General features: G+C 37.6%; 1 protein-coding gene across 1 annotated transcript; it reads left to right on the top strand.

Moving 5' to 3' along the window:
* The first annotated feature begins 737 nt into the window (after positions 1-737).
* LOC131659362 (protein MAIN-LIKE 2-like) lies at positions 738-2,363 on the top strand. The gene is made up of 4 exons (XM_058928567.1): positions 738-1,105; positions 1,172-1,262; positions 1,338-1,610; positions 2,139-2,363. Exons 1-4 carry the CDS (start codon positions 738-740, stop codon positions 2,361-2,363), a joined length of 957 nt encoding a protein of 318 aa, XP_058784550.1.
* The last annotated feature ends 10,285 nt before the right edge of the window (positions 2,364-12,648 follow it).

Raw genomic sequence — 12,648 nt, 5'->3', positions numbered from 1 at the left:
GCATCTGTTTCGAACAAAGTGGTAAATAAATCATCAACTTGTGCTTCAGTTTCTTCATCATCATCTTCTTCAACATTTTCATTAGGAATTATCGCTGCATTTTCTTGTTCAACTCTCTGAAATTTTATGTAGAGATCAATGTAATCAAAGCCAGTAATTTCATGGTTCGCAAACATTGTTTCGACATCATCATCGTCTCGGACCTTCAGAGGAACAAATTTCACATTATCATTACCGAAGAAAATTACATTTCGATAAATAATTTGTGAAATCGAACCAGCTTGCAACTTTGATTCCAACCTACTCCGCAGGTAATCAAAATTAGGATTTCTGCTTATCTTCAAACGACAAATTTCTGTGTTTGCAAAAATAATCCCAACAGCATCAGATGACTGAATTTCTCCTTTGTAGTGAGCATTCACAATATATCGTATAGGCATAATTTTTTGTGAAAAATTTAGATGCAAGAGTGTGGACAATATAGAAGCAAGAGTATGGATAATATTAATGCAAGAGTGTGAGAAATATTGGTTGAACTATTTTTAATACAACACTTTAATTCTCGTTGGCTGAATAAATGCACTCCATACAGCTCCGCCCAATGGTTCTGCGGATGTCAGGAAAAAGACACAGATCCGCCCAATGAATCTGCGGAAGTCAACAAAATTAAATGGGGTCCGCCCATTCCAGATGGTGAACCATTAACAAACACAAGTAGAAAGGGCCAATTCATTAAAATGACTTGGCTCAAAGAAAAATATGAAAACCAAATGACATTAACAGATGCTTCCACCGTCGAAGAAATTTTACAAAAAGCTAGAGTTTATATTTTGTTGCTTTTTGGTGGTATATTATTTCCTGATACTAATGGTAACACTATACATCTGCAGTATTTACCATTATTATCTGATTTTAATAAAACAGGTCAGTATAGCTGGGGATCTGCAACTCTAGCACATCTATACAGACACTTGTGTAGATGTGCCAAAAAAGAAGTGCATAATTTTGCAGGTTGTGGAGTCTTACTTCAAGCCTGGGGGTGGTCGAGAATGCCGAGACTGGCACCAGTGAATCGTAACCCATACATTTTTCCATATGCAACTAAGTACGTTTTAAATATTTTTACAATTATATCTTTATTTTTTTAGGTACTAATTATTTCTTTTTTTAGGTGGTCTACACATGGGATGAATTATGAAAAAACACCCCATCATTGTGTTCCTGGATATCGAACGTTCATTGATCATTTCGAGCCGATTGATGTAATATATTTAACACTTATAATAATTAATACTATTTCATATAACTATTTTTAACTAAATAATTGTATGTAACAGTTTACATGGAGGCCCTATCTCGAACTCGAAGATCTGGAACCAACTGATAGTGACGTGTGGAGTTCAAAAACTTTTATCATAAGCTTCACTTATGTTGAAATGCATCATTCTGATAGGGTTAAGCTCCAGTTTGGCATTAAACAGGGCATACCGGGTCCTCCAACTTGCATGGAAGAGTATCATAAAAGTCAATTATCCGATCAATGGCCATACGATGATTGGAAAGACCATTACAAGAATGAGCGTCGTCAATGGCATAATCGCCATAAAACTGTCTTGCAGGGGGAAATCATGCCTCAAGAATGTAAACCGAGCCCAGACGACATGTTATGGTATGCCACTGTGTCAAATTTGTATTTATCGCCGAATAGATACTTGTTTGACCCTCGTAGCCAACCCTCCACCTCAAACTTCCAACAATCCAGACCACCTATCCCTAACATGCAACAACATTTTCATAACACCCAACAAATTTTCATTCCAACACAACCACCTTTTACCCCAAGCCAACATTATCATCACCAAAACCCATATACTTCATACACCCAACCACAAACACCATTCTCACAACCTACCCCTTTCCCAACCTACCAACACCACTACCAAACACCCCAATACACCCAAATGCAACATACCACTACCCAACATAACCCATCTACATCTTATAACCAACCACAATACCACAACTATCAAACCCCCCAACAACAAATGCCTTTTTCTCAATCACAACAATTTACCCCAAATCCTTCACAAGAAAACTATGTCAACATGCAAACCTCAATGCATAACACCACTCAATAGGATTGGAATAACGAGGGGACCAGATTGAGTTATGGCAGTGCGACGGCGGCTGATTTTATCAATGAAGAAATGGTCGAAGAATTATATGATCGCGGATATGAGATAGGTCCTTCTACTCAACCTGCAAATGATGAAGATCCTCGTAGAAGAAGTATGAGAGACGGACATCCTCCTAATTGTGGAACCAACGAACGGTTACGCCGACTGGGTCGAGGTGGCAATTAAATACCGTTTACTTTACTTTATTGTAATTTTATTTTTTTAATTGCATTGTAATTTAATTTATCAATTAAAAGTATTTTATTTATGTAAATATTATTTAATATATTTTAATTCAATTTATTTTAAAATTAAAAAAATTAATTGCATTATTTTTTATATTTAAAACAAAAAATATATAACATATATTAATTCAAAAATTAGAATTAGAAAAAAAAATATGTTTTAAGGCTTCCGCCATAGCAATGGGCGGAGCCTCTTAAAATTTATACACTTCCGCCCTTCCCATTGGCGGATCCAAAAAAGTTAACACACACCCGCCCATCCAATTGGCGGAGGTTCTATACCAATAACGAAATTTTTTTGAAAACATGGTATATTGGGAATTTGTTCCAAAAGTGTGGCATATTGGGTATAAAGTTGCAAAAAGGTGGTACATGCATAAAAAATTCTCATTTTCTTCATCTCTTCAATCAACTTGATCATCAATGGCTTCTAGTGAACAGAAACTCAAACAATCGCAAACTGGAGAGGCTTCTCAGCCAGTCTTACAGATCCAAAAGCCTGTGTTGGTTGGGAATCAAGAATACGTTCCAGAACCTCCCTACTTAGAAGAAAAACACAAGATTTATGCCTCTCAGGTAATTATTCCCTTTGAAAGTTCTGGTGAAATACATGCATTTATGGGTCTGCTTCTTGGTCCTAATGCACATCAGCATTCTGAGTTCTTTTCAACTTACCATAAGACTAGGCATTTAGTTAGTAAGAACAAACTAGATGATAAGGGAAAACTTATTTTGATTGAGAATGTAGGAAAAGATTCAGTTGGGTCTTTGACGGGAGCTTCAATAGCTCAGGAAACCGTTCGATTAGAATATATGACAAATACCCTTAAGGTATTTAGGTATATTCCTTTAGCAAAGGACCCTGAATCGTATTATTCCGGGTTAGACAAAGTTGAGTCAAAGAAAGCTCAATTCTGGTTTACGACTTAATCCAGTTGTCAAAGACTGGATTAGAGTATAATCAACCTATGTTGGTAGCATCTTTGTACTTTTAGGACGCAACTCATAACAATTTCCATCTCCCATGTGGAATGGTCACTCCTACCGTTTTCGATGTGGCTTCTATTATTGGGCTTCGCCCATTGGGAGAAGATTTTGACCCCAATTACACGGATGTTGATACTATTAAGTTTGGTGAGAGTAAATCCACTTACACCATATTCACTGCGAAACATCACAATAAAGATGGTGATGATGTTTCTGATGAAGAGCACATTACTTTCTTGGCGCTTTGGCTCTCAAGATGCGTCTTCTGTTCGAGATCTCTACAGGTGGCAAAAAGATATCTTGATATGGTGAATCAACTTAACTCTGGCAGGAAATTAGATTTAAGCCAGATGATCCTTGGATATCTTTATGAATTCCTTGGTGATTCTGCTGACCTTCTGAGAGCTTACGAAGCTGGGAACTCTTTGCTCTTTGATGGACCCTTTTGGCTGTTGCAGCTGTGGTTAAACACCACCTTCGAGGATGTCTTGCCAAAGAAAGAATTAGTTGATGAAACCGACGACGCTATGAAGAACACAACAGTCGAAAGAACAAGGTTAGCCTACTTAACCCCTCAAGACGAAAGAGGTCAACTGCCTGAGCCTTTCGAGCTTACAAGATGATGTTTGCAAAGCGTTATCGATTTAGTCCTTCGATGGCTCCTTTTGTTGAGAGGAAAGTAGGCCCAAAATGGTTTACTCAAGAATTTCCTGCCCCTTTATTAGAACAACAGGCTGAATCTATAGCCATTTGGGAGGCATTTTTAACTCCTAAAATGTTATCCCATAGGCTGCGAATTACGAAGAGTCATTACGGCCTCCTTAGCTATCAACCCAATCTTGTTTCGAGACAATTTGGACTTGTTCAAATCCACCCCAAGTCTATGTATGAAAAGAAAATCCATTTGTGCTTGTATTCAATGTTCTCGACTGAAGAGATTTTTGAATCAAAGACCGCAAGATACATTGGCATTACCTCTGCCAACCCCATCTCTCTCAGACTTTCATTCAATTCTACTTTGGAATTTCACAAGTGGTGGTCTGACTACTACCTCCAACAAATTTTTGATGTTCCCACCCTTTCGAAAGAACTAACTGCAGCTTTCGCTTCTACAAAGGAGCGTTTCAAGAAAGGTACTTCGACACATATTAAAGAAATACAAGCGTTCTAAAAGTTCTTTGAAACTACTTAAAGGCCAAATGATCTTAGTCGTACCATTGGTGAGGCAGCTTTTACTTTAAACGAAAATTTTTCTAAAAAGTTGGAGAATCTGAAATTGCCCTCATACGTTCATCCTGAACAACTTTATGAAACGACTTTCAAAATGTACCCTCCAAAATTCCCTCGATTTCCCAATGCTAACTTTGGTGTGGCGTTTAGTCCCCCATTTCCATACTGGTTCGTTTGTGGGAATTTTATAAAGATTCTTCACGAAGAGTCCAAAAAACGCGCCATACGAGTGGTTCCGACTAAGCATACCCTGGATAGTTTCAAAGGACATCTTCATATTGGTCTCGAACACGTTCGTGTTCTAACTCTGATACCTGAAGGTGTGGAACTGGAGAATCTTTTTGATCTCACTTATTTTTATTTTTCTACAGTCCTTTATATTAACTTGTTTGTTTCCTTTACTTGATTGCAGCTCTTGGTCGAAGGCAAAACATTAAATATTTGACGGCCACTACGCGAAAGCCTGCCACTCTTTCAAAGGATAAGAGATCTAGTGAAGACTCCAGCAACACCAATAAATCAAAACTTGTGGTAATCATTTGACTCTTGATTTATACATCTTAACTTATTGCTGTGAAATTCTAACATGCCTTATTTCAGAATACTCGAAAACCACCCCCAACTCCAAAATGAAAAGATGCTCTAGAAAGCATCAAGCTTGACTCTGATCCTGAAGACGAATCTCCCCCACATTCCAAACTGATAGTCAGGAAAAAACACAAAGTTGCAGTTACTTTGGTTTAGGAAAAGGCTTCTGGGACTTTGAAGTCTAGAGCCTCGAATGATCAGCAAACATATAAAGAACAACCCCCAAAGATCGTTGGAACTGCAACGGTTGTCGAAAATCATAATTCCAACCCAGACAATGCTCCTCCCAAGGTAAACTGCACTTCTGATCTTCATAAATTTTCTACTCACTCCAGATTCGAACTGATTCATGCTATTTGTTTTGCGTAGGATGATATGGGTACCGCTACCTCAAACCTTAAATTTGACAACCCTTTAACTGACAATCCTCCAAGCATGTATTTTCTCGATTCCTTTCTTCATCTAAAAAAGGCTTTCTTTCGAAGTATCAAATTATAAACTTATTGATTTTTTTCTTTTGCAGTTCCCACTCAAGAACAAGTGTTTCAACCTAATCCTTTTTTACAATCTTCGGCCAACTCAGATACCGAGAGTGATGACGCCTTAAAGAATATTCAGAAAACTGGGCATGTCGAAGAGGTACTTCAAGATGACTCGTCTCTGGAAATCCCACATCCAGATCAAGATGCCGAAATAGAAGATAACCCACAAGTGTCAAATATTGATGAAGGTGATGAACAGTCCACAGGAAACGAGGAAGCTGATCCTACCGGCGAAGATAAAACCAAAAATAAAGCTTCGAGCAAGCCAGAGACAATAACCAAATTGAACCAACCTTTTGGGACGATTAATCAACCCGCGACTGCTTCTACCAATACTCCTCGAATTCCATCTCAAGTTGAACTGGACAAACTCAAGGCCATCAACCCTGCAAGTTTTCTCAAGACTATGATGAGTGCAAGAAGTAGTTCGTTTGATAAAGGTGGAGATTCTTCGACAACTTCAGGTGAAAAAGCTACAAAATCAACTAGCCAAAAGTGTCCTTAGCCAAATAAAAGAAAAACTCTTCGATGTCGACTTGGTTCAGGCTGTGAGGGCTAATGTTAACATCTGCTTTGATCTCAAGGACTTACCAAAGAAGGTAGATGTGCTAACTGTTTCTGAAGAGGTCTCTTAAGTGCTAATTTCACTGGGCTTTTTAATTGATTAACTTCAATCAGACCAACTTCATAAGCAAGATGTTTCTCAAAAGATCGCTGATAAAACAAGTGATCAAACTTCTTTGTGGGATGCTGCAAGTGCTTCAAATGTCAAGGTTGAGACTACGCAGATTCAACTCTCGAAATATGAAGAGGAATACGCAACTTGCGCGACAAACAACAAGTCATGGGAACAACAGATAGAAGAGTTAAAGAAAAAGATACAGGTTGCGAATGATTGTCAGGATGAGATCTGGAAGCTTGACCAACATGAGTTAAATGAAAAAATTAAAATTGGCATTCAACATATCAAAAAGGCTCAACAATTGGAGACCAAAATTGAAGAGTTGAAAAGACAACAAATTGTAATTGAGCGTCGCCTGGCTGTGTCTGCTTCAGAATATGCCCAACTAAAGGCTTCTCTTCCCACTGACTTTGACATTTGATCATCTTGAATTTTAGGTTTTGTTTCTATTTTATTTTACTTTTGACAGTATTCATCATTGATTGTTATTTTGGGATGTAATATGTCGAGATATTACCATTTTGCCGCTTTTTATTTAAAATGCACCATTTTGGCTATGCACTACTTTTCATTGTTATTTCGCCATTATTATGATTTCTTGTAGGAATGGTTTGTACTTCTTCAAGTACTTTCCGTTTACTTTTAGGATCCTTCGATCCTCTGATAATTCTTCTATCTCATAAGCATTATTTGATAATACTTTTAAAATTCGAAAAGGCCCTTCCCAATGTGGGGACCATTTACCTAAAGCTTGGTTCTTTTGATCTATAGGCAAAATAACTTTCCAGACTAAATCATTGACAACAAAAACTTTACCTTTGACCTTTTTATTGTATGCCCTGGCCACCCTTTCCTTTTGTCTTCTTAACATTTCTAAAGCATGCAACCTCTCTTCGTCTAAATCTACCCATTCGTTCGTCATCATTTCCCAATAATGGTTTGGATAAATTTATTCTTGCTTCTGAATCCTAACTAATTGTAAGTAGATTTCGACTGGCAATACTACATCATGCCCAAGTGTAAGTTGGAAAGGTGTATTATTAGTTCCTTCTTTAGGTGACGTTCGAAAGGCCCAAAGTGCTTGATCCAGAGTTTTATGTCAATTCTTTGGCTTTTTCCCTACATGCTTCTTTATAAGGCCAATTATCACCTTATTGGCTGCTTCGACCTGACAATTTTCTTGGGCATTGTAATACGGTGAACTGACTTTATCGAAATGTCGCGGTAAGCAAGAGTCGCCACCGACTTTTATTTTATCCAAATTAAAGAAAGGCTAAAAGAACAGAAAAAACCTTTTTAAAAGAAAACTGAGTTCGGGGGTTAATTTATACAAAGGGAAGGTGTAAGGCACCCTTTGCATCCATTGTTTTCCATGGGCTCTTAATTGCTTTGCTCTTTATTTTTGAAACCAAAAGTGTAGAAATGTAGAAGAAGAAAATAAGGACTTTAGCTCGTAAATGAGCGTAGCCTTATTGAAGTTTTTTAAGAAAAAGGGTAGAAAAGGGGATTTTAAAACAGAGCATGCAATTAAGGGCAAATTACTTGGTTAGATGAAAAATGTTCTTTTAGCCTTTCAGGGCTATCCATACCATAGGAGGGTAGGGAAGTCCTTTTATTTGGAGGTTAAAGGATCGTCGAATCATCGTTCACCACAAGACTGTCCCTGCCATAGAGGGGCAGGTAGTCTAAGGGAAGGATCAGAATAGCTATTGTTAGGCAACCAGAGGATACCTCGGCACTTCGTAGGCAACTTCGAGGGACGAGATCATATTAGCGAATCGAAGGGAGCATCATTGGGACGTATGATCTTAAGAATAAATCAAGGGCAACATTGCTGAGGTATCCTCGTATCCGAGGGACTTGGCTATTCTGCACTGAAAAACACAAGGCAACAGGCAACAAGCAACATGCAACAAGAGGGGTTACCATAAAAGGTGTGTGGGTGCAACAATCACGTGGTTAACTTCGATTACATTTATCTTGTACAATTAGTGATTCTACGTTCAATTCGAGGTTACACTCCCTAAGTTACTAACCACGCAGTTAATATAAACAGTGTTAAGTGCCTTCAAGGCCAAGCAATACAAAGCAAGAACAGTTACATGAAAACTCTTTGCGCTGGCAGTCTTCTTCTTCCCTCAGCATTCTGCAAAATTGAAAAATCTTTGGCCACGGTTTTTTTGCGTTGCTATAGACCCAGCAGATATCAAAATGCATAGATAACAACAAGAAACTTAATCCAGGGACATAGATCGATGGGGAATTGATCCCTGAGTTCAACAGTGCCCCTGATTTCACCTAATTTGGCCTCTAACCAAAACCCCCAATTTGAAGCTCGAGAATCCAACAATGGTGGATTCGTGTACCTGCGTTAAAACTTAGCAAGACTATCCAGAAAGCTTCCACACATTCATACAATCATAATTATGTAATTAAAACTCATTAAAAATGCGTGAATCATGTGAATCGAGCAAAGATAGGAATGGCAAACCGTGAGTCCACGAGTGTGATTCTGTACGTATGGATGGAAGTTGATAGTTTGGACAGCTTCAGAATCGTCCAAGGAATGTATTGGAACCTTTAGAACTCCTTGAATCTCCTTCTAATTCCAAATTCGTTCTTGACTTGTTCTTGAAATTTTTGACAACTTAGAGGTGGTTCTTGGCTGCGAAAATCTTCTCAAAAATCTCCCCTAATGCTTTGGATCAATGACATATATATAATAGACCATATTAGGGCACCTAGACTTGATTGAATCCATGTGAATCAAAGATTTGGATTATGATTGAAACATGACTTTTAAACTTTCTAATTTTGCCAAATTTCAATCTTTTCTCTCCAATCACACTTAGCACGAATTTGTTATGAAATAATGCATATATTGGTGATTGATTATGGTTGAAAAATAGATCAAATCAAATCTTCTCTATTTTCCTTCCAAATATTTGATTAAATTGACTTTTTAATGAATAAAAATTCATATAAAATCAACTAATCAACAATAATTAGTGGCAATTAGATATGGAGTCTTGGGTAACTTGAGGAGCAAGATTGGACCATAAAATATTGGGCCTCTTTGCAAAGAAATTCATTTTGAAGCCTTTTTATTTCACATTTTCCTCTTAAAATCGACCAACTTTGACAAGGCATATCTCCCTCAATTTTTAAGATATGGAGGAGTTCTAGGACTTTTTCTAAACCTCAAGATGTCCTCTACAAGCCACTTTGGAAGCTATTTTCCATTTGAAGAATTTATCTTGATGATATGGGCTTTGACAAAAAACTCCTTTTGGTTGACTTTCAAAAAGGACCTATAATCTTTTGATCCATATCTCTCAAATGAAGCATTTTTAGACTTGGCATGTGAGAGACAAAGTTGTAGAGAATTCAATTTCCTTCAAACTGAGCTATGGATGGGAAATTTATGATGTTCCATGTGAAAGTTATGGCTGGTCAAAGTTTAGTTGACTTTCTCCTATGAAAACCCTAATTTAGAAACTTTTGAAATTGTTGATTTCTGATCTTTCCTTGATGAACCATGATCAATTCTTGATCAAATGGTGAGTGATACTTCCAAATAAGGATGTTGACAAAAAATCAGGAGTTTTAACTGTTCTTTGACCACTGTTGACTTTTAGGTCAAATTAGTCGACTGTTGACTTTCTGAGCAATTGAGTGATCAACTCTTTGAATTGAGACCTGAATTTTGTCATGGAGGTAGTTTGGAATATCATAAACCATATGAGATGCCTTGGAGCTTTTGATCCAATGATTTTCTTTAGAACAACACAAACCCTAGTTTCTTAAGCCTTTGTTTAGGAGGGATGTCTTTGAGTCTTAAACTTTGATAGGAATTTGATTTAGGAGAAATGAGATGGGAAAATTTTGGGGTATGATAGCTGCCCCTGTTCAATTTTCTTAAACCTGAAGATGTAGAACGGTTTGTGTGCAAGTCGGTATTTGAAGGTAGAAGAGGATTGAACACTAGAATACCCAGAAATTTGTACCATCGGGGACGGGCTTAGAGATGCCATCCGAATATTTGGGATTTGATCGTGATGGGCTTTAAAGATGCCATCCATCTTTGATAGACTTGGGCAATTAGAATATGTCGTACGTTAGACCGTATCTGAAGGATTTGCTTAGGATGAGTCGTATGTTTGACTGAATCCGCTATAAGTGTCAAAGTAAGTCATATGTTAGATTATACTTTTTAGAGCGAGTCGTACGTTAGACTGGTTCTTAGTTTGCATCGATGGATGTCTGGAGAGCCGTGCGTTAGGCTGAAGGATGAGTTGTGCGTTAGACCAAATCCAATTTGCATTTGATAAATGTCTGGAAAGTCGTGCGTTAGGCTGGAGGATGAGTCGTGCGTTAGACCGGATCCAATTGTGTTGATATTTGTCATAATACACCGTACGTCAAGTTATATCCTAGGATGAGTCGTACGTTAGGCTGGATCCTTTATATTGAGAAGTATTTGTTGGAGATTGATCGTGTCAGCACCGTTCGTGATGAGAGAATTAGATCTTTGAATGTTGATCGTGTCAGCACCATTCGTAGTAACTGAATTAGATCTTTGGAAATAGAATACCGTAACGGGTCATACATTAGACCATATGTGATAGAGGACGTCAGAGCGAATAGACCATATATATTGAAGAATGTCAGAACGAGTCGTACATTTAGACCATATCTGTTGAAGGGTGTCAGAACGAGTCATTCATTAAACCATATCTGTTGAAAGATGTGAGAACGAGTCATTCATTAGACCTTATCTGTTAAAGGATGTCAGAACCAGTTATTCATTAAACCATATCTGACGAGGAATACCAGAACAAATCATACATTGGATCATATCTGATTGGAAGACGTCAGAACGAGTCGTGCATTAGACCATATCTGTAGGAAAATGCCAGAACGAGTCATACATTAGACCATATCTGACTGAGAATACCGGAAAGGGTCATACATTAGACCATATCTGATAGAGAATGCTTGCTCGTTAGAATGTAAAAAGTTATTTGATGAAGTTTTGGAATGTAAAAAGGCTTGTCTTGAATAAGTTATTTGATGAAGTTTTGGAATGTAAAAAGGCTTGTCAGAATGAATCTTCTGCTCGATTATATCTGAGAGGATTGCTTGTCGAGGCGGAACCTGAAAACAAAGTTAGAAATATGCAATGTCATGATGCATGTATTATATGACGAGTCTCTCCAAATAAATAAGAAAACTCGTATGTTTATCATGAAGTAATGTATGTGATGTAAGAATATGTATGTGATGTATATGATGTATGACTGATCTTGTTCTGAGAAAATAAATCTCTGTATCATTGTGACTTGGATATTTAATCTTGTTTTGAAGATGTGTAGCTGGGGATTTATGATTTCTGCTTGGGGATGATAGCCATTTGAATGATTGATCTTGATATACCCTGACTGGGGATAAGAGAGGTGAATAACCCTGTTTGGAGAAAAGAAAGGTATCGGAGAACCAACAGTGTCAAATATGTAAACTCAGTTGAGGAACTAAGTCTTTATTGGGACGGGAACATTTGAAGATATCTTCTTAATGATTACTCTGTGGGAATATGATCCTGTGAAGCCAGAGTTGTGTAGGAAGATATGGATGCCTTGAACGTTGTCCCCAGTATTATATTAACTGTCATTTCTGGACTTGTATTGATTGGGACACACCAACGAGTATTGATTGAAGTGTCGAATATGCTTTGTATAGCTTTTCCCCCGCTATTAGGGAATTTTGAAAAGATTCGCCTCACGAGGACCTTATGAGATGTGTACTATGGGTGACATGCCCCTAATACTTAGTATGATGCCTCTGACTGATCGGGAAGTAACTTCAGACCCACTTGGGTGCATGCCTCTGATTATTTTGGCATCCTTAAGAGATTCTTGGAATCTTGACTTGATTGCCCCAGATTGATTGTGCAAAACGTGTCATGCCCCTCGTATACGTAGGAGACATTTCTTCTTGGAGTAATCTTTGTTGGTCGGAATAACTTTTGAGTCATTAGTCATACCCTGTGCAAATTCTTTCAGATGCTAACACTTGAAATTATGTAGCAGAATATGTTTAATAATGAATTCATGAGATGCAATGCATATGTCTGTCTTGAGTTTTTGAAAAACATTAAAACAGGAGATGTAAAAGCATGATGTTTATAAAAAACGTGA

This window comes from Vicia villosa, linkage group LG3 (assembly GCF_029867415.1).
Source record: "Vicia villosa cultivar HV-30 ecotype Madison, WI linkage group LG3, Vvil1.0, whole genome shotgun sequence".
Classification (NCBI taxonomy): Eukaryota; Viridiplantae; Streptophyta; class Magnoliopsida; order Fabales; family Fabaceae; genus Vicia; species Vicia villosa.
This window is presented reverse-complemented; position numbering and strand designations above follow the sequence as displayed.